Below are 26,488 nucleotides of genomic sequence, written 5' to 3' on the forward strand. Positions count from 1 at the left end.
AAGATCCGGGGCTATGCTAATTTTGGCACTGTCAGGACTGGGGGCTAGCTAGCCTTTTTGGTTGTAACCCCAGAGCTTCAGTCTGGGGCTACAACCAAAAGACCTGGCGCTATAGCCCCCTTTGCCCTCCCTCCCTAGTTACGCCTCTGGGCATTGATTTTGTCTAGGTGTCATATTGTGCTTGTGCTGTGTGTGCACAGATTTGGCCTTCTAATTGGTTCTGGTCATTTGGATACTGCACTTCTGTTTGCTAGGTCCGCCTTTTAAAATGTTGTAATTTTGCCGTTCCTACAGATTTATTTGTCCAGCCAGTTGGGGCTGATGTCAGATTGAAACGTCCAGGGTAGAGTGGGAGGTGGTCAGGTGAGGGCATTGTGTTTCATAGACACCAAAGCAGGGTCACTGGTAGCAGCAGGAGCTCATCTCTCTATTTCCCTGCAAGGCTTAGGAGAGGCGTTTGGATGGAATATAGAGAGAGTGATGCATTTTGCCTATTATTGGTGTTTCAGACACATGGCCAACGTGGCCCCATCCCTTCATTGATTGATACCCCAAGGTAGGACGCAAGCCTGGGGCTGTTTGTGTTGCTAGTCATGGATTCTGCTACCAGTGATGGAAATGGACATTTTTTACTATAGGATCCCACGTGTAGTGAGGGAAACCAAAAAACCTGGAGTGGAAGGGCAATGTGGACAAATCAGCAGAACAATATTTAACACGTTTAACATTTTTACTGGAAAGTAATTCACATACTTATAGCCTGACATCACTTTCGGAGAAACATTTGTTTACTTTATTTTACACTTTTGATTTTCCCCAAGTTACTTTTTAGTTCCAAGGACTTGCACCTGGTGATTTGCTTTTTTTTTGTTTTGTATTTTTAAATCTGGCCCATATGCATGCAAAATGTGCCAGTTGTAAAGTACTTGTTTATTCAATTTCAGATGTAAGTTGCTGAAATAAACTCATGGGCGTTCCAAGTATACTTCTGATTACAGACAGAAGACAGGATCTTCTTTTACTGTCTCTCCAAAGAAAGCACATTGAATTATTCTTAATACTGGGATCACCAAATCAGCTGATCACACTTGAGAGCATAAATAACCGCAGCAGTGAGCTACTTACAGTGGATAATTACATCCATTGGTGGAGACTTCCCTTTGCCGACGGAATTTGAGGCTTCGCATGTATATTTCCCAGCATGCTCTTTAGTGGCTCCTTTAATGATCAAAGTCTGTCCATTCTTGTCCATTTCAGCGTTTCCTTTGTACCAGTTGTACTCTGTGACAGGAGGGTTGCTGCTATTAACGTGACACTTCAAATCTAGACTCTCTCCTTCCTTTATGGTAGCGCTGTGCCCCTCCAGGACAACTTGGACAAACTTTGGAGAATCTGAAAGGATATAAAAAAAACATCATCGCTGGTCTATTTATTTAAATATCAATGTATTAATTGTTGATTTGTAAACTGATAGCTGTGATATAAAGCTGCTACGAGTTACTTATAGTATTAATACTTGCAGTTAAGATCAATAAACCTAAACGTTTCATGAAATAATGTTTTAACTACAAGTACATTTTGAGTTTTCCATTCCACAATGATAGCAAATTGACAGAGGAAGCCGGTAATATCAATGTGGAGTTAATTTAAAGGTCATTATTAAAGATTTGAAATTAGAACCCTATGTGGGTGAGCAAGAAATCGAGTTGCTAAGAACGTGCCTTGAATCTACCGATCCAAGCCTGCATTCCGAGCAACCTAATGGCATCTTCCCCCACCACACCCTGCCATCTTCCATCCAGCCCCCTTCCCTTCTTCTTTTAATCCCCAGCCCCACGTACCTGGTTTCTGCAGCAAAGGCGCAGGCCGCTGCTGCTACGGCCTCCTCCCGTTGTCCGCGCTGGCCAACATGGACATGGAAGAGTGTCTCTGTATGGAGCCCCGTCTTCCAGCCCTGTGGCCGTCATGTTACTAAAGTATTTTGTTTGAATCAACCGGACGCCGCGAGACGTCACGTTCATTCAATCAAAATACAATTGTCTCTACACCCTAAGTTACTGGATTGGCAATAGCAATAATACCCTCTTCGGGGTGCCAGCTTGATGGTAACAGAACTGGGAACCCTTCTTAAATGCTCTAGCAATGCTTGGGTCTTTAGCTCAGGGCCAGGGCCAATATCCACCGCCCCATCCAGCCAGCCAGATCGGGTATTAATGTTTCATTATTAAATGATTGATTGCATGCGTCCTTGGCCTAATGTGTCAGTCTTGCAAAGCCATTTCAGGATTTGCTTTACTCTTTGTTTGCATTTTGATAGAACATTTGGTTTCTCTAATATATTTTTTACAACACTTCTAAACTAGCAGAACATGACTCGTGATTTATGAGGTGAGTCGCCCAGTGACACCTTTGTTCCTGTACGTTCATTGTTGGTTAAACATGACACAGCAATATTTAACTGAAGTGGGAGAGCGGGATCTCACCCCATGAGTTGGCGATGTTGTGGAAGGGGTTATACCAGTGCAGCATCAACCTTTTGGAGTTTGTGTGAGTCGTATTCCACCGAGTGTGAAAAGCAGTACTGCAGACATACCTTTCTCTTTCTCAGAGGTTCAGATGTTGGCCCCAGTCGCAGTCTTTTTCCCTGGCTTAAGAATGCATTGAAGGAATGTTTTTGGCAGTAGGGCAATGTTTGCTCTAGTGCTGATTGCGCTGACTCGATGTTTCTGTAATACCACCCCAAAGTTGAATGAACATTCAAACCATTTGTCTGGCGAGCATAGCTCAGGGGCAACCTACTCGCCTTGGAAACAAGAAGACATGGAGAACCACAGGTTCGATGCGCGTTATAAATAAACTATCATATCATGACACTATGTACAGCCTGATTCGTTGTATTTCTCATATACAATTTTAAAATACTCTGTGCAAAGGAAGCCTCTGGAAAAGGAGCAACATGAACAACTTTTTATGTGCTTTGTTCATAAACAAAAAAACAATAATGCACATTTTAGGATAGCCATTTCAATATGTAAATTATTTAAAAAGCTGAAACGATGAATATGCGAAAATAGAGAGTAAGTAAAGTTTATGTTTGTAGTTATTTGTATGGATGTATTGAGAGTCTTTGGGCCAATCCTGTAGCAGGCGCCTTACAATGGAGGGAAAGGTATTGAGCCACTGACCAGTTCATCGTGGGTAATACATGATACATAAACCAGGGACGGGAGAAGACATACAATAATACAGGCGTCGAAGGGATGTACACAGTGAGTAGGTTGTAGAGGGGGAAGGCAAAAGAGAAGGCCAGCTCAATTGTCAAGGCAATCGAGCACCAGAGTTAGGATAAGGAATTGTGTGGATTGGCTGAATGTTCTTGTGTTGAGCAGGACTATAGAGTTGCATGGTTTAGTGAAGGGGGAGAGCAGGTCAGGGCGAAAGAAGGTAGCAGAGGGAACAAGAGGGTGGCATTTGAGGCAAGGCTGGTGAATGTGGGCTTCATTCTTTGAGAAGGTAGGCATCAGGCAACAAAGTGCACTTCATTGACAGCTGCTTAATGACAATCAGAGATGTGCACTGAGGTTACAGAGGTGAGAGAAGTGAAGGAGAAGTGCCATCCGCAAAGAGGTGATAGGTGAACCAAAAGGAGTGAGTTGCCCAGTGAGGGAGTGTACAAGTAAAAATTAGTGGGTAACAGTCAAAGCCTTGGTTGGCACCCAACTAGGACGGGCATTTAGGATCAGAGGTATCCGTGTTCCACAAGCTGATAAATAATTATTAGGTGGGAGACAATGCATTCAAGAGCAGTATCCTGATTTACAAAGTCGAATAGGGACCAAAGGGGAGAGGAATGGTTCACAGTATTCAAGGCAGCAGAGAAGTTAATACGCAATAGGATTCTGGAGAGATTGTGAGGGTGAGCTGCAATCAGGATAAGAGACCTAGATAAATGTACAGAATAAAGAGTGAAGAGAAACACAAGCATCTAAGATGTGCAAGTTGCTCGACCAACTGCGTGGCATACGGTTGAACCGGGGTGCAATGTAGGCTTGCTGTCCACAGGATGGGAGCCAGTACAGAGGGCGAGGTCAAAGAGTAGTAACTTTAGTGGTAGTTGGTGGGTATAGGATGAGAAGTGATGAAGAAACTGAATGAGGGTGAAAGAAGGGTATCAAAATTGTCCCAGGCGAAGTCACATTCCAGAGAGTATCAAGATGGGTAGGAGCATAGGAGATTCAGCATGGCACAAGTGTGAAGGAGATTTATAGGTACGAGAGCAAATGGGGTAATGAGATTAGTGAAGGAGAATGTCTTTGCTGTGTGTAGCAAAGTGAGTGGGCTAAGATGGATGTGGCAGGCAGGTTGACTGAATGATAACACCATGCTCTCTTACATGTCTTCCAGATCCTTCAGTACTTCATGGAACACAAGCACAGCCAATCCTACCCCTTTCCAGGCAGGTGTTCCACAAGGCTCTGTGCTTGGCCCAAAACTGATAACTTATATTCATCCTCTCTTGGTAAACTCACCTACTTATTTGGTCTCTCCTTCCAATTTCTTTACAGATAACACACAGATAGCATTCTCCTTTTCATCTTTTTCCCTCAACACTCCTTGATATGATATATTTTATTTATATTTCGCTTGTAAACAAATGTTTCAAGGTACGACAAGGCGAGGGAGGGGAACAAGAGGGAACAAGACAACGATCTTACTAGGCCCAGTGACACTGAGATTGCTCAAGTGCAGGGGACAGGGAAGGGGAGACGTGCCGGGGGAAGGGGAGGAGGAGCAAGTGCAAGACATAGGATCAAAGATTGAAAATCAAGAAGTGCGGCCAGCACGTGGTAGTGCAAGGGTTAAGTGCAGAAACAGGTGATAGATACGCGCCGGTATGGGGGGTTGTAGTGTTGAGTGCAGGGTTGCCAGGGGGGAGTGCATGTGTGCAACTGGGAGGGCAGGTACCTGGGCCTGTGGTACAGAGGGTAGCCAGGTAACCAGTGCAGTATCCGACAGGAGATCAGCAGGGTAGCGGAAAAGAGAAGGCAGAAGCAAAGAGGAAAGTCTTGAGCTGCTTTCGAAACCAGAGATGGTTCTGCTCAAGTTTCAGAGAGGCAGGGAGGCTGTTCCAGAGGGAGGCACCAGCCAAAGACAGAGATCTGTCCCCAACTTGTTGCTTGGAAAAGCAACTGGCCTTCAAGGAGTTGGAGGTGAAGGACTAATGTGCTCGAGTAGGAAGATTCTTCAGAAGAGAAAGCTGGAGATATTTTGGTCCCAGGTCCCAGTAGGCCTTGTGGACAATGCAAAGGGTCTTGAACTGGATCCTTGCAGACACTGGGAGCCAATGGAGAGATTTCAGTGCTGGAGAGATATGATCCCTGGGCTTGAGGCCAAGGCCAAGTCTTGCAGTCCTGTTCTGGATGAGTTGTAGAGGACGGAGAGTAGAGGCAGTCAGATTTAAAAGGAGGCTGTTACTGTAGTCCAGCCTAGAGAGAACCAGCCCTCTATATACAGTGAGCTTCTGGGGGAAGGAGAGGCAAGGAAGAATACCTCTGAGGAGGTGCAGTTTGCAGTTCGACTTCTTAGAGAAGTCGGAAATATGAAGAGAGAAGGAGAGAGAGGAGTCAAAGATAACCCAGAGGTTCTTAGCCTCAGAGGTGGGAGCAGGAGGAGGGCCAAGGGAGGCCAGCCAGAGAATGGCAGAAAAGAGAGGTGCGGGTGTGCCAATGAGGAGGATCTCCATCTTGCTTGCATTCGGGCAGAGATCATTGGCGGCGCACCACTCTTGGATTGCAGTCAGACAATCCGGGATGAGAGAGGGAGAAGAGGCGGCAAATGGGAGCCTGAAGGCGAGCTGGGTGCTATCCGCGTAGCACTGGAAATTGAAGCAGAGAGCGGCAATGTGGTGGTCAAGAGGTGCCAGGTATTGGTTGAACAACCAGGGAGAAAGGTTAGACCCCTAGGGAACACCGCAGTTGGAGAGAGAGAGAGAGAGAGAGAGAGGAAAGGAAGGGCCCTTGTGCATTTCTGATTGTCTGACTGAGTGACTGGAGTGCGTAGTAGACGGAGCAGTTAGACACTTGGTCCTCATTATGAGTTCAGCGGTGTGGCCCAAGTGGAACTGCAGTGATAACAGAGTAACCACTGCATTACTGCTGTATTACCACACCGCTGAACTATGGGGTTGAAGGTAAAGAGGAGGGAAAACCTGCAAAAAAATGCTGGGCCGTAATTCCACCACCTTACTGCAAAAAAACAGCAATTTCGGCAGAATGGCCACCGGCGGAATGACTGTCTGTGGTAATTCTGCCAAAATCCACATGGAATCCTATGAACTCTACAAATGGGGACTAAGACCACCATACCACCACTTTTAATCTGGCAGTAATTCTTCCAGACCAAGTGACCGTAATGGTACATTGGTTTGGTGGTATCTCAATGGATTTACCACCATGATACCACCAAACGCATAATGAGACCAACGATGCCATGTATGTTTCAACTCTTTTTACACTATATTATTTAGGGTTGGGTTAACGCCTACATTTCCTATGGGTATACATGTAACATAACAGTTCTGGTTAAACAAAGTAAGCATTTGGTTAACTAAATGAGGTGACTGTGATAAGGGTCTCCCCTTCTCTCTGTACATATCCCTACTCTGAAAAAATTATAGTCTCAATTTGTGATGCCCTAATCTAGAACATCAAATGGATCCAAATGTAGCCAACAGACACAAACCCCCCTTCTTTACGAGTACTTAGCCTTTCAGATACCATTTCGAATCAATAGTCCAAAACCCTACTCTGAAAGAAATCCTTCTCTAATTTAATGCCATAACACAAGAAAGCTCCTGGGGAAAGGCTATCATAGAAAGTACTTGCAGTATTGCATTCCCTTTAGGCCTCAATGCTTTGATTGTGGCTTGTTATCCTTTTCTCAGGCTTCCATTTTGTGTGTTCCCAATCCACTGTGACTCTCTGACAACTCTTGTCAGGTGTCTTTCCATGTTTACTGGGCCCTTCTATGGCCCTCTTCAGATGTCAGGCTATAGCCTGGTCTTCAATTCTCCTCACTATGTTGGCAGGTCTCTTTTGGACTTTGACTAACTGAACTCAGGCCTTGCCAGTCTTCTGCAAGTTGTTGGATTTTAGACTATCATCATACTCTTTTTGAGATTTTGAGTTCTAGGACTATCATTCAGCTGGTACTGTGGCTAAAGTATGCAATGTTTCCCTTAGACCTGAGCTTTCAATTTTCTCACTGAGTGCATTTGGCTCTTGACGTCAACATTACCAGCTGGTCTCCCTGGGGTTTTGGGTTTTGCAGTTTGTCAACTGGTCTACTGCATAGACTTAGGGTTTCAGTTTTCTCAGTGGGTCTTTCTGGATTTCTAGGTTCATAGTTCTCCAAAGGCCTTTCTCTATGGATTTGGTTTTCTTAGCAGGTCTTTCTGGACCTTTGGGTCAATGTTTGCAGCATGTCTTCCCACAGACCTAGTTTTTCGGTTTTCTCATCAGGTCTTTCTAGACCTTAGGGTTCAAAGTTCTCAGCAAGTCTTGCTTGCATGCCTATGGCTTTCCCCAGCAGGTCTATCTGGATATCTTAGTTCACAGTTCATCATGAAAGCATCCTGGTTGTGGAATGTAAGATTGTTTGGTTCTCTCCTCTGCTTTCCTTGCTGTGTCTCTCGGGCTCTGGAGAAGCCTGGGCATACCAAACAAAATCCACAACTCCCCATCGTCTTATAGGTAACATCTCACTACATTCCACGTGTTTCCTATGGATGATGCAGTTTAGCGGGTTCAGTCTTGCTTCACAGAAGTGTCTAATACCATACCCTTGAACCACGCACGTTCAAGGTCTGAATTATAATGCAGTTTTTCTCTCTGTAGAAGTTCCACCCCCATCGCTTCAAGGGGAACGCCATAGTTTTTGGATTCTGGCACGGTTCTCAAATCTGGTCTTACTTGAATGTTCTCACATGCATTCTGGAACTCATAATTCATCCAATTTTTCTCTGCCCCTGTATTACATGATTGGAGAGTGGTGGCAAGAGTAGTTTGCTGTGGTGTTACGCTGCTTTGCAAGTCTTTCTACAGTTGCTCCTGCCTGGTGGCGGAGCTCTAACCTGGATGACTGTGGACTGCATTTATCCCTACTCATAGAGTGGAGAGAGACACGCAGAGTGGTAGGAAGAGTGGAGAGTGGTTTGCCATGGTGTTAAGCTGCTTTGCAAGTACTTCTATAGTTGCTCCTGCCTGGAGGTGGAGTTATAACCTGGCTGACTGTGGACTGCATTTTTCCCCACTCATAGTGCGGAGCACGGAGAGTGGTGGCAAGAGTGGTTTGCCATGGTGTTATGCTGCTTTGCAAGTCTTTCTACAGTTGCTCCTGCCTGGAGGCAGAACTCTAACCAGGCTGACTGCATTTATCGCCACTCATAGTGCGGAGCACGGTGCAGAGAGTGGTGGCAAGAGTGGTGTGCCGTGAAGTTACGCTGCTTTGCAAGTCTTTCTACAGTTGCTCCTGCGTGGAGGCAGAGCTCTAACCTGGCTGACTGTGGACTGCATTTCTCCCCACTCATAGCGCGGCATGGAGAGTGGTGCAAGAGTGGTTTGCAGCAGTTCGCTGGGGGCAGTGGAGGCTGCGATTACCCCCCCCCCGGCTGCCAGGGACTCGACAAGCTTCGAGGTATTCTCCCACGGTAACACTTTAATCTTCTTTTGCCTTCTTCTATCATGCTCTCCTATTCCCTGTCTCTCCTGGCTGCAATGAATGTGATTAAGGTCACCAGAGGAAGGAAATCTGGATTGAGAAGTTTAAGGGCGGGGAAGTTGGCCCCTCCGGTGTTGCTGGGTCCCATGCTGCTGTCTTGAATTCATCCTGTGGGGGTGCAGCGGACAATGACACCACATGTTCCGCCAACTTGAACACCAGATATTTTAGGCAACACGGCCAAATCTATTGCCTGCTAAGGCGGCCAGTCCTTCTATTCCCCTCATCTCTGCTCGGGTTTATCCCTGCGTGAGTGGCACCATGGAGGAGGGGTTAGGGGTGGTCAGGTCAATTCCAGACCCTCCCTCTTTGGCCTCCTCACCGTCCGGCCAACAAGCTTAATCCTTGCCTTGTATCAAGGAATTTGGGTCAGGGTCAGAATTGCCTGGACAAGCCGCCGCCCAAGGTAACGTCTGTTCCACCTCAATCGACAATAACAGCTCCTTATGGAAGATGGTCATGAAATTGGACAGGAACTCACTTGTGGCGGCTGCCAATAACAAAAAGGCTATTAGTCCATCTGCTGACTATAACAATATTATTGGAACTCAGTTATCCGCCATGCCGGACCTACAGAGGCTGCTGTCTACCTCTCTTTCATCCAGCAGTTAGACCGACGACAGTGATGGCACTTGTGATACAGAGTCTGGTCCCGATCGAGGGGCCATACGAGAGGGACAAACCCAGTCAAGGTGCCCAATACGCCAGGGGAGGCGCTTCTCGACAAACTTTGTATCTCTGAATGCCACCTTGGATGCAATAGCACAACTGTGTACTGCAATGGCTAAAGACCAAATTGCCATAAGGGCCCTACTAACTACTCACTTACATACACCACCAGTCAACGCCCCTATAGGAGATGCGGTACCAGTACCCAAGGTAAATCCTTCGCTTGTACGTAACAAAATTCCACTTCCAACGATGCCCAGATGTGCCCCACTCAGCCTGATCCTTCTGGCTCGACAATCGATCTAACGACCCAGTCCCAGTGGGTGGATTGGTTGGATATGATTAACGAGGACCATTTTGCTCTATATTCGCCGGCTTCAGTTGGGAGGATGAAGATGAGTCTTTCAACCCAGGTGTTGAAGGTGCTTCCACCTCTGGCCAGCTGCTAGGCTCCATCCAGGCCACCATTCCAACGCCGATGGGTCCTTCTCCACGCCCTGTTGCCATCCCAACCCTATCGGCTGGTGCAGCCAACACTACGGTGGTCTCCCCGGCTCCTTTGCCACCTATTGATGGCAGGAAGCACAAGCAGAAAGCAACCAGGGGACCCACCGTGCCGCAGGCACATGTCCGGACTAGGATTACCAACACCCTCTCAGACGGCTCTAAAAGACAAGTGGACTTGCAGGCCCCGTTACACAGATAGTTAGTTCCAGGTGTGAGAGCCACCACAGTTGTGGGCCCCATCAGATTCCTGTACAGGGGCCGAGCATGCAACCCGTAATCCAATGAGGAAGGCCCACAATGATGACTAGTGACAGGGACTTTCTTCACCATAGTGAGCAGGAAGACTCCGGAGTGCAAGGCTCTTTGTCGTGCTGGTTACATGAGGGTTGTGCCCGAGGCACCTCCGGCATTGAGCAATGATTGGTGGGGCGTCTGGCCGAATTGCCGCTCTGCAACGGTGGAATAAAACTGGAAGAACTAACCCCTCTAAACTCTAGCCCTTTTATGAATCAGAGTTTTCGGTTGAATCTTTTCCATGGCATTCCCTCACTTAGCAACATCTGTAGTAGGGACTTCAACAAGATTGTGTCACCAAAAGCCAATAGTGCAACTAACTGGGCCGTGTTGGAATTCACCAACCCTGCGATCTTGGCCTTGATGAGTCTCCACAATGTGGATTTGCACAAAATGGAATTCTGGTTGACATTCTGTAGACAAGCACCCAATGTAAGGTGTTCCGGTACTCATTCCCCTTTGGTCTGGCCAAGGCGCACCACCTTCTCAGATGCCCGTGTTGAGGTAAGAGATGGAACAATGGGCTGTGGGCCTGGGGTTACCGGGTGCACAGAGAACCGCGGGGACCATGCTATAGGTCACTTGTGATCACCAAAGGACACACAGCCACTAAAGTGGGCCTCTTGGAACTCTAGAAGGTGCTGCTCCTTTTTGGTAAACCGGTTCTCCTCCTTTTTGGTAAACCCAAATGGCCTAAAACTGTTATCCTCTTTTGATATATTTCTCCTACAGGAGACGTGGTGTCTGGAGAACTTCCAAATGGACGGCTACAATGTGATCTGTCTGCCCGCTAAGAAAAGCTTTAGGGGGCGGCCCAGTTGTGGGTTGACTATTGGTGCAAAATGTAATTTAAACCTTACCTCTTTTTATATAAGCAGCAATGATGTGTAGGTCTTGGAGGCTGTATTAAATGAACCTGTGCTCTTTCCCAAACCTATCCTGATTATTAACCTTTATAAGCCCCCAGGGGCATTAAATACGGGGGCTGTCCGGATGAGAGTGATGGAACTTCTTTCCCAGTGGTATTCCTGCTACCCTGGGGGGTCCCTTATTGCTGGGGATTTTAATGAGCACATGCTCACCCCAGTGAGGTATGGGCCTTCAGGAGTAAAACCTGATTGTCCATCTGTACTGGGCCGCCCCAGTGCACATGCCACCTCAAAGGGCTGGTTTAACCAATTAGTTCTTAATAATTTGGCATGTCTTAATACCAAGCTGCCCAGGGATCAAGAGATTAGGTGCACTTTGTGTTAGGCAGAATCATATGCAGTACCCTTTGGGAACACCACACACAATTAAGACTACAAGTGCAAGTACAAATTCACCTTTGGTACAAGCCTGTACTACAAAGTAAAGTGGTAGCGATGGCTGAGCAGCCAGACTTATCTCAAGAGTAAAGTGAGCAGTATCAGAAGTTACACAAAGGAGAGTAATTACTATGGTTCAAACAAAAACGGACTCAAGGTTTCTGAGTAAAAGAATATACATTTATTTACACCATCATTTGTAAAACAGTTCACTAATATAAAGTAGCAGAAAATCACAATATTAACATACTACACAACCCCCAATCAATTCTGGACAAGTTAAGCACAAAATGAAGTGTGTGCAAAATGGCACTCCAGCAATTTAAAAAGGGAGGGAAAGACACGGTTATACAAAATCAAACAGCACCAACAAGTAAGTAGGCAGGGCAATCTAGAAAAGGCTTACTACAACGAGGATTCAAATCAATAGGCCTGGGCAAATGTTAATGGTTCAGAGTCTTTGCAGAGGATCACACAGTTCAGAGTAGTTCGCGGTTAAGTCTTTGCCAAAAGTTCGAAATGAAGTTGGTCGAAAGAAAAGTTATTTAAAAGAATAGAGAAGGACAAGCCCTCAGATTGGCGAAAGATTTAAAACACTTTCACCGCAGTCGGACAAAACTAACAACTGGGTTTGAACAGTACCTTAGAAGAAGAAGAATGCTGTTGCTGAGGCAGAAGTTCCTGGCAGATCCTGCAGGCTCACGGTTCCTGAAGCGACTGTCAGACTGACACGAAGGTGGAAGACAGGAGGGTCCTGCACTGCCCAGGGAAGACACCAGCAGCAGAGCAAAGCAACAAATAAAAGGTGTGCCCCTTAAAACCCAAACAGGGTCCTGTCCTCCTGGCTCTCCGGTTCAGTGCAGCGGTGCACAGCAAATTCAACCAGGGGAGGGAGGCGTTGTTTGGAGTTTGGCGAACTGGTTGGTCCCACTAGCTGAAGGGAAGAAGATTCCTTGAAGATCTTCTCTGTCGCCGAAGTTTAGGAGATTCGGACCCGCAGCAGGGCTTCTCCGGGACGTTCAGTAGTTGCAGCAGTCCTCTTCCTTCAGCTTCTCTTCTGTTCTCTCGATCCAGTGGCGACTCTGCCTTCCAAGTCCCAGAGACTTGATTTTTATGCAGTTTTCCCCCATTACCACAGCCTGGCTGTCAATCCCACAGCAGGGTGGCTGTCCTGGCAGGACAGTCATCTAGTCAATCAAACAAGAGTGCGACTTGGGTCTCCAAGGAGACCCTGTGCAGGGGGCCTAAAACCCCTCCCTCACATCCTGTCTACCTAGACTCTCAGGCGCCTAAGGAGGGCGTCTGTGCAAAGGAACCAAACCTGGTTTGGCACACAGAGTAAAACACGAGAAAGACCTTTACAAAAAGAAATGGCAAATAAACCCAGCCGGAACCAAATATAAGTAAATGGGGTCCAGCGGATGTAACATTGAGGCTACTAACATAGCTTAAAACAGCACCAATGCTATTTTCCTAGACCGCGGTAGGAAAAATATGGTAGATACCACTGCCACCAGCCAAATCTTAAAGAAAGGGGAATGAAATAATGTTCCTTGAGAGACAGGCAAAAAGGGATAACTATTAACCCTTTGTAAGATAGTTTGTACTTGGTCTGTGAATTTAAAAAGACTAAAAAAGTAAATGGCAACTTTACATGTTCTGGGAGACAGTAGTCAGTCCCAGAAAATGGAGTTTAAAGTGGGAAGTCTGAAAAAGACAACCCTGTGTCACTGCACTAAAGGTGCTGTGTGACAAACAGTAAAAAGATGATTCCTATGGAGTAGGTGAGGCTCCACAGTCTATGAATACAAAAATGTAAAACACACACAAAACACAGCTAAGGGTTGGCCACCAGGGGGCGCACGGATGCAGATTCCCTCCATGTGAGCTCCGTCTCGCGGTCCCCCAAAGGTGCCTTGAGCCCCCACTTTTGGCCCCCCCATCTTTACGACAACGACGGTGAACCTCGTACCTGGCCCCCACCCAGTGTCCGCAATTCCGTAGAAAATCGGAGAGATCTTCACGACGAAAAGTCCTGCGGCCTGGACTCTCCCGTGAGACCTCCCACGCGCCGCCTTCCGGGAGGCCCACAGTCGCCGGAGACACTCGACATTCCTGGACAGTGCGTCGGCTCTACGTCCAGGCTCCCCCCTCGGCGCTTTGCCCGCTGACTCCCTGGGAAGGCGACAGGAGCCTCTGCCACCCGGTTGAAGTGGAGCTGGATTCCCGAACGCGACTCGATCCAGGGCGGAGAACGATGCGGGTGAGTGCTGCCTCCTAGTAATACGCAGGACTTCCCCACGGCCCTTCCCGTGCGCTCCTGTGGGTACGCTACGGCCCGCCTCTCGACCACGGGCACCGCGCCTCAGGACTCTGTTTCCCCCCCGCCCTACCTAACTGCAGAACGCAGGCGGCGTGGGCCTGCTTCCCAGTCGCCTCCCTCAAATCCTGCCTACAAACCGCGGGCGCCGAACGGGCAACCTCTTTCCTCCTCACTTGGCCTGAAGGCCCCCGTGGACCCCTGTACAATTGCGGTCCTGCGCCCCAGGGAATCTCCCTCACACCAAGTGACTGCCGACACGGCACGCCTCAGCACCTCCACATTTTGGCGCCCTTGCTCCGCACCCAGGCACTACTGAACCTCACGGCCCGGGAGACTGAATAGTCAAAAATGGAGGGCAGGGCCCCTGACCCCAGGGCGTGTGCCTCCTCCCACCACAGCACCCTGGACCCCTGGAGCACCAGAAATATTGCCCTCTGACTCACATCAAGTCCGGGGTACAAAACCTCGCCCCACTCAAACCACCATACGCAGGGGAAAAACTGAAACCCACTGGAAACCAATTAGCTACCCTGTGTTTGCTGCATCCATCGGTGTGGAACCCTGGCCGGATCAAAGGCACGGAAACACTGACACCACAGAGGGAAAGGCCCCCTCACATACTCTACTCTGGCCGAGACCTAGAGGGAGAGGACAAGGAGGATAGGGGCGTGTGCCTCCTCTGTGGTAACGAGCATTCCTGGAGCCGAATGAACTTGAACGCATAAACGCCCGACAGAAGCTTGCCGCCTACGAATATAAATCGTTACCTCGATCTGGCGTTGGACCCGAGATGACCACACCATCAACCATGGACAAGGAAACTGCTACCACAAAAGGAGACATTGCGGACTTATTAGCTGAAATAAGGAGCATGGGAGCCAATATTGGAGGGAAGATCGATAAACTCACACAGCGCCTTGACAGCATAGAGGACAGGGTCGAAGGGGTCGAGAATAACCAGGCCTCCATTGACGTCCTCGAAACACAATTAGATCACAGAATAACCGAACTGGAGCGAAGGGAACAGGAATTTAAACTTAAGATGGATGACTTGGAAAACCGCGAAAGGAGAAACAACCTGCGGTTCTTCGGGATTCCAGAGAAAGAAGGCGAAACGGAAGAAGACTTGAAACGACTCTCCACGATATCATTAAGCTTCTCGTCGCAGATGATAACATCGACGAACCCAAGACAGAACGCATTCACAGAGCTGGGGGCCCGCCGGGAGGCCCGCGATCGGTTCTCGCAAGATTCCATCGCTACCAAGATAAGATGAGAGTGCTGGAAAGGGCGAGGAGTGGGGGTACCATCACTCTTTGCGGAGCGCAAATAACTATTTTTCAAGATCTTTCGTCCCTGACCTTATCCCTACGGAAAATGTGCAGACCACTCACTACCTGGCTTAAAGGTCGTGACACACGCTACAGGTGGGGATACCCCTTCTCTCTCTCCTTTGAACATGAGGGCACCCGAGTCAGACTAAACTCTGAGCAAGACATTAAAGCATGCATTTCTGACCTACGGGGCCCGCAAGAGCAAGACGGGCCTCGTGATCAACCACCCAGGAGCCAGGGGGAATGGCAGGTGCAGGGCCCGAAGAGGAGGAAAGTGAAAGGCTCAAGGAAGTACCGCAGAGGAAACGGCTCCCCAGAGGGAGGCAGTTGATACCGGACGAGTACGATACACTTAATCCGAATTCACATTTAACATGAAGAAGTCAAGGTTACGCGTTGTAAGAATGTTTCTGAAACTCCCGTCTATATGATGCCTATCTGATTATCCTCGGGGGAGGCTTGTAGGGGGCTCATTGGACATTTTTTGATGTTTATTATGTATGGGGACCGTGAGGTAACGGTCTCCTCTGGTGGTTCGATTCTGGACCAGTGTTTTTAAACTGGGCTCAATCGGACGCCACCGAACTCAGGGAGGGAAGGGGGAGGCGGGTGGGGTACGGGGAAGAGAATGAGTGTCAAGTTTAGGGAGCAATTCAGAGTCTTAGAAACTGAGGTGTTCACGAGGTTGTCCAAATATCAAGGGGAAAAGTTGCAATGGTCACATAGCTCACACGAGCATCAAAAACATTGCTACACTGACCGCTGAATCATGCACTAAGGGCGTCATGAGGGTGGGAACGCTCAATGTTAAGGGTCTCAATTCACCTACAAAGAGATCACTTGTTTTTAGAGAATTCCGAAGGTCAAAAATGGATATGCTTTTTTTACAGGAAACCAAGTATATGAGAGGAGAGGAAAAGCCAATCCTGGGTAAGAAAACTGGGCTGGAATTTTGGGGCTCTGGACCATTGAAAAAAGGGGGAGTGGGAATACTCATTAGAAAGGGGCTTGACTTTAGACCCACGAAAGTTTGGTCCGATGCAGAGGGTCGGGCCCTCCTTGTGGTCGGGACCATTGGAAAGTTGTCCATCACAATCGCCACGATCTACTCCCCCAATGTGGGCCAGCTCCGGTTTCTCTCCAAAACAATCCCCAAAATAATGCTAGAGGCGACAGGGCACGTCATCCTCGGCGGTGACTTTAACACCTGGGCAGATCCTGACCTGGACTGGCACCCTGGTAACCCAGATACACGGGACACACTTGGTGGGGATCTCACTCGATTCAAAACAATGATGGAATTATATGGTTTAGTTGATGTATGGCGTCGTATGCACCCCATGGAAAGAGAGTACACCTTCTTTTCGGCCCCGCACAATACACTCACCCGTATTGATTACCTTTACTCCTCGAGCGATCTATCCCGCACAGCCACACACTCCCAAATCACGACCATTTCATGGTCCGATCACGACATGGTGTCTGCAGACTTAGTTTGGGAGTCCTTACCCGTCAGGTGCGGACAGTGGAGGTGTAATGAGACACTATGGAAAGATCCCGTTTTCAAGCTAGAGATGGAAACCGAGATTGAAGAATATTTTCAATTGAATGATAATGGGGAGGTCTCGAAACAGGTGGTCTGGGAGGCTGGTAAGGCAACGTGGAGGGGAATCCTCATGCGGGAGGGAGCCAAAAAGAAAAGAGAGCGGGCCCTAATTGAAAATCGAATCTGTGCAGAAATCACCCAATTGGAGAGGAATGCGAATAAAGGAGACACTGCTGACTCCGCTGAAGTTCTAAAAGCCAGGAAAAAATGGGAAGAGTTACGCCTCTTAGAACATGAACAAATAACCCGCAAGCTCCTCCTCTTGAAACAGAAATTTTATGAAAAAGGGGATAAGGCCGACGCGTTATTGGCGGCCAGACTCCGTGCCCAACAGGCAGAACATAGGGTTCAGGAGATATTGAATGAGGGGCCTGGATTGGGAATGCCCTCCCCCAGTATCCCGGAATCCTTCGCGGATTTTTATGAGACCCTGTACTCTTCGGAGCAAGACCCGGACACCCCCGGCATTAGATCCTATTTAGACAATGTCACTATTCCCAAATTGACACGAGCTGAATCAGAAACGCTTGATACCCCTATCACAGGAGAAGAGATTCAAGAGGCCATTAAGAGACTCACGTTGGGCAAATCCCCGGGAAAGGATGGGTACACAGCCGGTTTTTACAAAACGTTCGCTCCGCAACTCACACCTTTCCTCGTTAGTTTATTCAACCGAATTCTAGAAACAGGAAACCCCCCAGACTCATTCGTCAAGGCACTCATAGCAGTTATCCCGAAGGAGGGGAGGGACCCCAAGAAGTGCGGATCGTACCGTCCCATCTCCCTACTTAACATAGATGCCAAGATATACGCTAGGGTCCTGGCGGCTAGGATTGAATCCTTCATGCCCCGCCTCGTCCACCCCGACCAGGTGGGTTTCATACTTGGCCGTCAGGGGGCAGATACCATGCGCAAGACACTGCACTTGATACATGCTTCCCACAACCTAAACACCAATCCTGCACTGCTTTCCATCGACGCCGAAAAAGCGTTTGACAGGGTAAATTGGGATTTCTTAATGGAGGTCCTTAAGAAATTTGGACTAGGCCCAAATCTTATAAGGGGAATTCGAGCAATATACTCATCACCCACTGCTTCGGTATACGTCAATGGAGAGTATTCCAGGTGGTTCCAACTGAAGCGAGGCACTAGACAGGGATGTCCCCTTTCTGCCATTTTGTTCGCCCTGTCCCTCGAACCGCTTGCACACAAGATTAGGGTGGACGATGCTATAGAGGGGACAAACGGAATACAAGCTGGCCCTGTATGCCGACGACATCCTCTTACATGTAGTAAACCCTGAGAGGTCTGTCCCCCGAGCCATTCTACTCCTAGAGGAATATGGTTGCCTTTCAGGCTTCAAGATTAATCGTGCCAAATCTACGCTCTTTCCCCTTCAAGGGGATGCTGACGCAAACACAGCAAAATACTCCTCCTTAGTGCTGTCGATCGAGCACAATAAGATGCAATACTTAGGGGTTCAAATAACGAAACAATTGGGTTCCCTATTTGACGCAAATTTCCCACAGCTTCTTGCTAAGCTCCGTATAGACTTGACGAGGTGGGACAAGCTGACGATTTCATGGCTTGGCCGGGTTAACGCCGTCAAAATGACCGCTCTCCGAAGGTTTCTCTATCCTTTTCAGATGCTCCCAATCAAAATACCAGACCAATATTTTACAGAGATCAAGAGAGAAATTTTGAAATTCCTGTGGAAGGGGAAAAGGGCCAGGATAGCCTACTCTTTATTGACACTCCCCAAAGGTAAAGGCGGGGTAGGCCTCCCTGATCTCCGGAAATATTATACCGCTGCTCAATTACGTGTGTTTGTCCCCCATTTGCGCAATCATAAAGAGCCGCAATGGATAGAGATGGACAATCATTACCTGGCCCCGGCTACACTCGGGGAATGGTTATGGGCTCCTCGACACCGGGTATTGAGAAGGACGAGAGACCACCCGCTCTTTGCCACCATATGGGATATATGGCGAGAGGGCCCGGCAATGATGGGAATCACGACGTGGCCGTCCCCATTGAGTCACCTATGGTCCCCGGGCATCAACAACCATATCCCCAATGTCGAAAGGTTCCAGGCGTGGTATGACGCAGGTTTAGAAAGGGTGGGCCAACTCCTCCGAAGTGACTCATTCATTACTCTCCCAGAGCTAACAGAGGCCCTAAATATTGGAGTCCTCTCCACCTTCCATTTTTTACAAATCAAAGGAGTCTTGATCAAACCTGAGTGGAAAGAAAAACTAGCTAGAGATCTCACCCCCTTTGAAAAAATGCTCGACTCCAAGACGGATAGGAAGGGATTGATCTCCCTCATATACAAATTACTTCTGGAAGGGAGTAGTGGACCCATACTTAAACTCAGACAACGGTGGGAAACTGATATGGAAACAGAAATAGACGATGATGTGTGGGACAAAATGTGTATCATGGCCTCACGTACCTCAATATCATGCCAATATAAACTCCACTCCATTAAACTTCTACATCGCTGGCAATACGACCCGTATAGACTATCCAAGATGTATCAATCCTCCTCCCCCTCCTGCTGGCGTGAGTGTGGACAAGTCGCAGACTATTGGCATATGTGGTGGGGATGTCCGAAGATAAAGATTTTTTGGGATGAGGTCTTGGGATGGATCAGGCACACTGACGGTATCCATAGAACGGCTGAGCCATACCTAGTCTTGTTCAGTCTTGAAAAAAATGAGGAGGAATGGTTAAAGGTGCGTGGCCTAGCCCCCCACCTCTTGCTTGCGGCGCGAGCTTTACTTGCTGCAAAATGGAAATCGCCCATGACCCCGTCCAAACAAGAGTGGATCAATGTGGTGCTGAACATTTGTACCATGGAGAAAATCACTGCATCCCTCCATGGCAGAGCGACACAATCTGAGCTGCTATGGTCCGAATTCTTAAGAGCTCATACATCTACTGAACACCCAACATCAGATACTGACGACCCCCCACCATGAATGTTACAAACCTCGTTTCTTGATGCGCCCCCCCCTCATCATCACCACATAAACACCACCCGAAAACCTGGAGCGATTCCCCCACATGTTGAACCCTTGAATGCAAAGCGCCTGATAAAGACCTAACCCTTGCTGTCAACCATAACACCTCACTCCCAACACGACACGTCTCTCTCTCCCGGGGCAGGGGAGGGGGGAAGGGGAGAATTGTTAACATCTGTAAGGAATGTCCAAGCATCTGCCCTTATTTCTGCCCTATTCTTTACTTAACATGTTTGTACATTCCTAGATCTACAAATGTTATACTAATCTCACCGCACTGCGTGAAACAAACAATGACGATATTGTTTTTTTTTCCTATATTCTTGTATGTAACTGTTTCTTCGCTTTGCCTTAATGACAAATGTTAACTTTGAAAATCCAATAAAATCGAATTAAAAAAAAAAAAAAACACAGCTAAGAGTGGGAAAAAAAAGGCTCACACTGTCATGAGGTGGAAAAAAATAAATCATAGAAATCCAGCAAAGCTGCTGAGGGACTCAGTAGGTAAGGGAAATTAGCCATTCTGGAGAATTCTCCCTAACACTTTGTCTAACGGTAAATCCGGGTCATACATCGACTATGTCTTTGTATGTCAGGATATTTGGGACGTACTGAGTCCAATCAAGTTGATTCAGATGAACTGGAGTGACCACCTCTTGTTGGCCTGGGACTGGCCCTTTGTGAGTGTCAGAAGGCGGCACAGCCTTTCCTGTCCTGGTGTGGTGGCCAAGAACGCTGGGAATTGCCAGTTTTGGTGTGAGATGGGGATTCCTATGATAAACCCGCTCCTTGAATCAAAGGGACACTTAATTTCGAATAGTTTGTTAGTCGCGGGCAGAGGTGATCTGCGGAATACGTTGTGTTTCTTTTTTAACCACCTCAAACTCACTCGAGTAGGGGCCCAGTGGGCTAGAGTCAGGCTGGCTCCTTTTGATGCCGCAATACAACAGAGGAAAAGAGTTTTCAGAGCAGAGGTGACAGCCAGCAAGAAATATGTTGACGGTGATCCGATAGCTCATGAAACTAAACTCAGAGCATTGTCCACAAAGTATAAAAACTGGATACGACAACACAGGCACTCAGTACAAAAAAAAAGGTGGATCAACATGTTCGACCTATTCAACATCAATAATAGTACCAAATTCTGGTAATTTTTTAGAGACTTTTTGGCAGACCAATCTCCCAAAAAATTGAATACCAATCCTGAGGATATCTGGTTGTCATACATTGGATCTTTGCTCTAGGATCCGTTGATAGTCCTCTCAGGGACTGGTGCATTGCCTGCCAACTGGCAAATACTGAGTTCTTTTGAGGCTGATGACATTGAGGCAGTTATTAAGAATCTGACGTCGTCCCGGGTGGTTGGCCCGGACTCAATCCCCAACAAAGCATTTGAGGATAATCTGCCTACATTGGCTTCGATCTTGGCTCCATGGCTCCAAAGAATTCTATCTTCTGAAGTCATTCCTAGTAGTTGGAGGGAGTTGATCTTGATAGCGGTGTTTAAGAGGGGTGACCCGGTGGTCCCCTCCAACTACAGACTGCTTGCTATGTTGGACTCTTGCGCTAAGATCTTTTGTACCCTACTGTTGAAGCAACTTAACACATGGGCTGAGGTAGCGGATTATCTGCACCGTTGCCAAATTGGGTTCTGTAGGGGCCATAGTACCCTTCACAACAACTGTGCTGTGCAGCTCCTACTAGCTGATATGATAGCCTCCAAGCATGAGATATTTATGTGCTTTGTAGACAATTCAAGGACGTTTAATAAAGTCTGTCGGGATAGGCTTTGGCACAAACTCTCAAAATGGGGTTTGGACCCAGCTCTCCTTCATTTCATCAAGGAACTGCACAGTGAGACCTTAGTATATATTCACCTTTTGCAGGAGGGAGCCCTGTCTGAGACCATTAAAACTAACATTGGCCTGAAACACGGCTGCGCCTTAGCTTCATTACTTTACAACCTCTATACGTCTGATCTAGACCCCGCTATGAAGGGTATCAGAATGTTTCCGCCTAAGCTTAGGGGTGTGGCCATTCCCTGGCTAATGTATGCAGATGATACCATCCTTATGGGACGCACACAAATAGGACTCCAGCGAGCCATCAATGCCTTAGGGGAATACGCCAATGCAAATGACCTGCTAATAAAACCATCTAAGACAAAGGTTATGGTGCTGGGTAGCAGGTCAAAACGGCGGCCCCCAAATGTGTGGACATTGAACGGTACCAAGTTAGAGATTGTGGATGGGTAAACATACCGGGGCTTTCCCATCCGCTCCAACCCACCTGTGTGATTTTATGGCAAAGTTGTTTCCTGTCGTACCCTTAAGAAATGGCACCTGATAAAACACTTTGTGTCCAGTTCAGGCAGGAACAACATTGAGGGTTTAATCAGGATATACCAGACCAGTATAATTCCTGCACTGATTTACGGCTTGGACCTCCTAGCTGTGGGACAAGTGGCCTGACTAGAGTATATATATGGGAAGTATTAAGGTCTTTCCTGAATGTTCATGAGGCTACCCCGACTGAAGCCTTCAGACTCGAGCTGGGGGTCCGGTCTCTCTGGGCTCATTGGCTCCCTAAGCATTGTAAACTTTACTGTGCCCTGAGATTGTGCCCCTTGGATGACCGTATGTTACTGAATTTGTTAGCACGCGGCCTGGGGGCCGCCTCTGTAAATCCTTTTTTGGTCACACTGAGGAAGACAATGAAGTCTCATTGTGAGGAGACAGGCTTCCAGCTCTCACGGTTAACAGACACGCCCGATTACCTGAATGTATTGAATCAAAAATCCAGGCAGTGGGATAGAAACACCTCCCTTAATAAACTTTCCCAGAAAAGGCGCTATGCAGAATTCACTCAACAGTCATTTAAAATTGATGGTCCATGCTCCAACCTAACTAGACACTGCTCCCAAAAAATGAGAGAATTTGTGTTATACTTACGCTTGAGCATTGTACCAACGTATGAGTACATCGGGAGTTGGTTTGGAGTTAACCGGGAAGAGCGGCTCTGCCGGCTGTGTTCTAGTCACATCGAAACCAGCTGACACGTTTTTACCCAATGTGGTATCCTTGTGCAGACATACAGCAGGGCATACTCACATTTTGTAAAGAACCTTGAAAGTATCCAGGGTGATCAATTTTGGTCCATGTTATTGTTAGGGAGAATTCTCTGTTTAGGCTGAATTTCCTAACCTAGTGAGTCCCCCAGCAGCTTTGCTGGATTTTTGGGGTTTATTTTTTTCTCCTGCCAAGAGTGAGACTCTTTTACCCTCACTCTTGGACATGACGTGAGAGTGTTTCTGTGACTTGCTATGTGCTTATGGGCTATGGGGTATTTTTTCTACATAGGCTATCATTGGTTTTTGAATGTGTGTTACACAGCACCCTCAGTGCAGTAACACAGGGATGTCATAGAGACCCCCAAACATAGACTCCACACCCTGGGACTGACTACTGTCTCCCTGGGTCTGTAAAGTCACCATTGACTTTACTAGTCTTAATTTAGGAACTTAACTAGTACAAACCACCATACTGTGGAAGTACTGGTAGGGACAATTAGATTGCCCCTGGGTCTGTTGTCGAGGGGGTACTGTCCTGTCCCCCCTCGCCGAGTTTCTGGCTGGTGGCAGTGGATACCACAGAAATATTCCACCGGAATATTTCCCAATGGGATTTCCCATTGATTTTAATGCACCACTTTTTGGTGCAATGTTAAAGATACCGCCGGTTTATTTATTTAATATAAATTCACCAGTTGGGATTTTTTGCCAGAACTCACCGCCAAAATGGCGTCTAGGTTCACTTCAGTAACCCTGAACCCGAGTCGAGCCTTTGTTCCACTTTTGGCGGGCTTCTGCACAGAAGCCCTCCAAAGTGGTGCCATTCTGTCTGGGTACCACAGGGGGTATGGGAGGGGGTTTAGGCACCCTGGACTGAGTTGCCTTGCCAACTCTTGTCGCACTCTGGTGTGATTGGCCCAAGTGGTGAGCCACCCCGCTCACCACTTAGCATGTTTGAGTGACAGCTAGGCTGTATGAATGGGGGTTTGCTGCATAAAAGCAGGGTTTTTGGGACTGGTTCTTCAGAAGTCGCCACAGGACCTAAGAAGCCGAAGAGGGAGAAGTGAGCCGACCTGCCAAGACGACATCACCGGTGGAGCCCTGCGGAACCGTCTCACCACTTTTCCCAACGACAGAGGAGATCTCCTGTCCGGAGAGTCTTCTTCCCTTGACTGGTGGGGACAACCAGTTTCTGCCTTCTTTTCGCCGTCCCGAAGCATCTCGTGGCCGTCTTGCCTGTGCCAAGCACCCCGGAAACTGGGATACCACTTTTTACCTCAACCGCGAAAGAGGGGTAACATCCTTTTATCCGGAAAACTCCACGGCTGGTCTCTTCCCTGGTAGTGCAACGACCTTCAGCTTTCCTCCACGTCGAGATCATCTCATCCTCTGGACGACGCCGCGACTTGCACCCACTACCAGGAACAACTGCCACCGCTGGAGGATCCTTTCCACTTTTAAAGGTACCGTGTTCCGCCCGGCTTCCCTTGCCACCGATTGTACGGGGTAGATTTAGCCCTCGGCTCTCGAACCTGGGTAAGCCTGGGACACCCTAACTAAACTTTTCTAAACTTAGTAAAGCCTTTTCTACTCACCTGTAAAGACTGGTGACATTGTGTGATCTTGGACATATTTCCGCCTGGCTCCCCCTAAAGTGGGCCTAGCAACCGAACTTCCTTGCTCACCAATAGACTACCTTTCCAAACTACTGTGAACCTTTGAAAAGTGTTTTACCTTGCTGTTTTTCATTACTTCTGCCTTTTTCCCTCCCTTTTTAACTAACTTGTTGGAGTGCCATCTAACGTTAAGCGCTCACCTCTGTTTGGAAATAAGTGGTGTTAACTTAGACTTGTCCAACAAATAACTAGGGATGTACATATAAGTAATAGTGACTGGCCCTCATTACGACCCTGGCGGAGTGGGTTTACGCCAGCGTTATTCGCGGCGGACCCGTCCGCCCTACTACGAGTTCCCGTAGCGCCATGGAACGTTTTCCGCCTGGTTTTTCCGGGCGGAGAAATCCATGGCGCTACGGGACCTTGATGTTAATTACGCCACCGTATTTTGCGGTGGCGCAATTAACGCCTTCCCCACTCCCATTATACCCTATGGGGCAAAAATGGGAATGGGGAAGGGTAAAATGGGGAATGGGGATTTACCGCCCCGCCAAGGTCGGCATGGGGCGGAAAATCCGCCAACCTCCATGGCGCTATCGGCAGCTTTCCGCCGTGCTCCGCGGTGCATTTAGCACCGCGATTTCCGCCAGGGTCGTAATGAGGGCCACTGTGTTTTTTGACTTACTTACTTTTTCTGTGCTAGTGTAATTTATGAGTGTGTCTTTTAAATAAATAATTATATACTTTTACACCTAGCTCTGGTCAGTGTTTGCTTGTACTAATGTGCCTCTGTACCTATTGTGTATGCTCTATATACTGCCTAACTCTTCTTGAGGGAAATCTGACTGCTCAGCCACAGCTACCAGGTAAATCTGGGTGGTACAGACTGCTACCAAGTGGGTTTACTGCCAAACACCTGTAGACTTAAATCTTTTGCAGTGGTCCCAGAGGGAACTGCACAGGTTTCTGCCTAACACTGGTGTACAGCGGTGGGATTTGTATTGAGTATACACTTTAGTGTACTTTTGAGATACCTTAGTGCAACTAACCACAAAGCTTAAGCACAAGAAGAAAAAGTCATTTTCTAACCTGTCTACTATGGAAGTTTATAGTCAAGAATCCCTTGCTACAAAAACTGCTGATTGTTTAAGAGTTCTCTGTAAGCATAAGAATCTCATGACTAAAGGCAAGAAAATGGAGCTAATAGAAAGGTTGTTAGAAAACCAAAGTCTGGATGATGGTTCAGAGGAACCCATCACTCCAGCAAATGTAGAGAACAGCAATGATATTGATATTGAACAAAGTATTGATGATCTTGGGTCAGAACCAGAAGCGGAGGATGAAACTGTTGTAGATGTTCCCTCTAGGCCTCTGTCTGCTGTACCAGCTGTACCTACTGGACCTTTGCCAGGTCCCACATTTAATCCTCAATACTTTGAACTAGAGAAAATGAAACTAGAATTAGAGCATAGAAGGATTAGTGCTCAAACAGAACACAAGCAACAAGAACTAAGGCTAAGGGAAATGGAGCTCAAGCATGAGCTAGAAATGAAGAAATTGTCTGTTGAGAATGCTTCCCTCTCTGGCTCCTCTAGAAGTTCCAGTCCTAAAAAACCCCGGATGCCTAAAGAATTGATTGGCATGTATGAGCCTAAGTTGGATGTGTTGGATTGGTTGTCTATGTTTGAGTATAATCATGGGCTCCAGAACATCACAGGTAATGAGTTACTCACCTGGTTGTTCTCTAGGCTTCCCCCTGTTGCAACTGATGCGGTAATGGTGTTGGGGGAGGAGGATAGGAAAGAGTATGAATGTGTGAAACTAGCTTTGATCGCTAGGTTTGGGAAGACCCCTTCCCAGTATCTTAGGAGGTTTAGAAGCCTCAAAAAGCATGATGGTACCCCTTGGGCTACCTGGGTGTGTGAAGGGTTGAAAAACATAGAGGGATGGATTAAGGG

At 47.6% G+C, this 26,488-nt stretch overlaps 1 protein-coding gene across 3 annotated transcripts in view; it reads right to left on the reverse strand.

Moving 5' to 3' along the window:
• The window catches only part of LOC138450253 (B-cell receptor CD22-like), a 695,432-nt gene that overhangs the window by 338,841 nt on the left and 330,103 nt on the right, over positions 1 to 26,488 (reverse strand). For all 3 annotated transcript variants that reach the window (XM_069604828.1, XM_069604827.1, XM_069604826.1), the window contains exon 5: positions 1,126 to 1,392. In XM_069604828.1, the coding sequence (XP_069460929.1) occupies positions 1,126 to 1,392 (267 nt within the window). The remainder of the gene's footprint in view (positions 1 to 1,125; positions 1,393 to 26,488) is intronic.

This window comes from Ambystoma mexicanum, chromosome 1p, assembly GCF_040938575.1.
Source record: "Ambystoma mexicanum isolate Mex_15411 chromosome 1p, UKY_AmexF1_1, whole genome shotgun sequence".
NCBI classification, from domain to species: Eukaryota; Metazoa; Chordata; class Amphibia; order Caudata; family Ambystomatidae; genus Ambystoma; species Ambystoma mexicanum.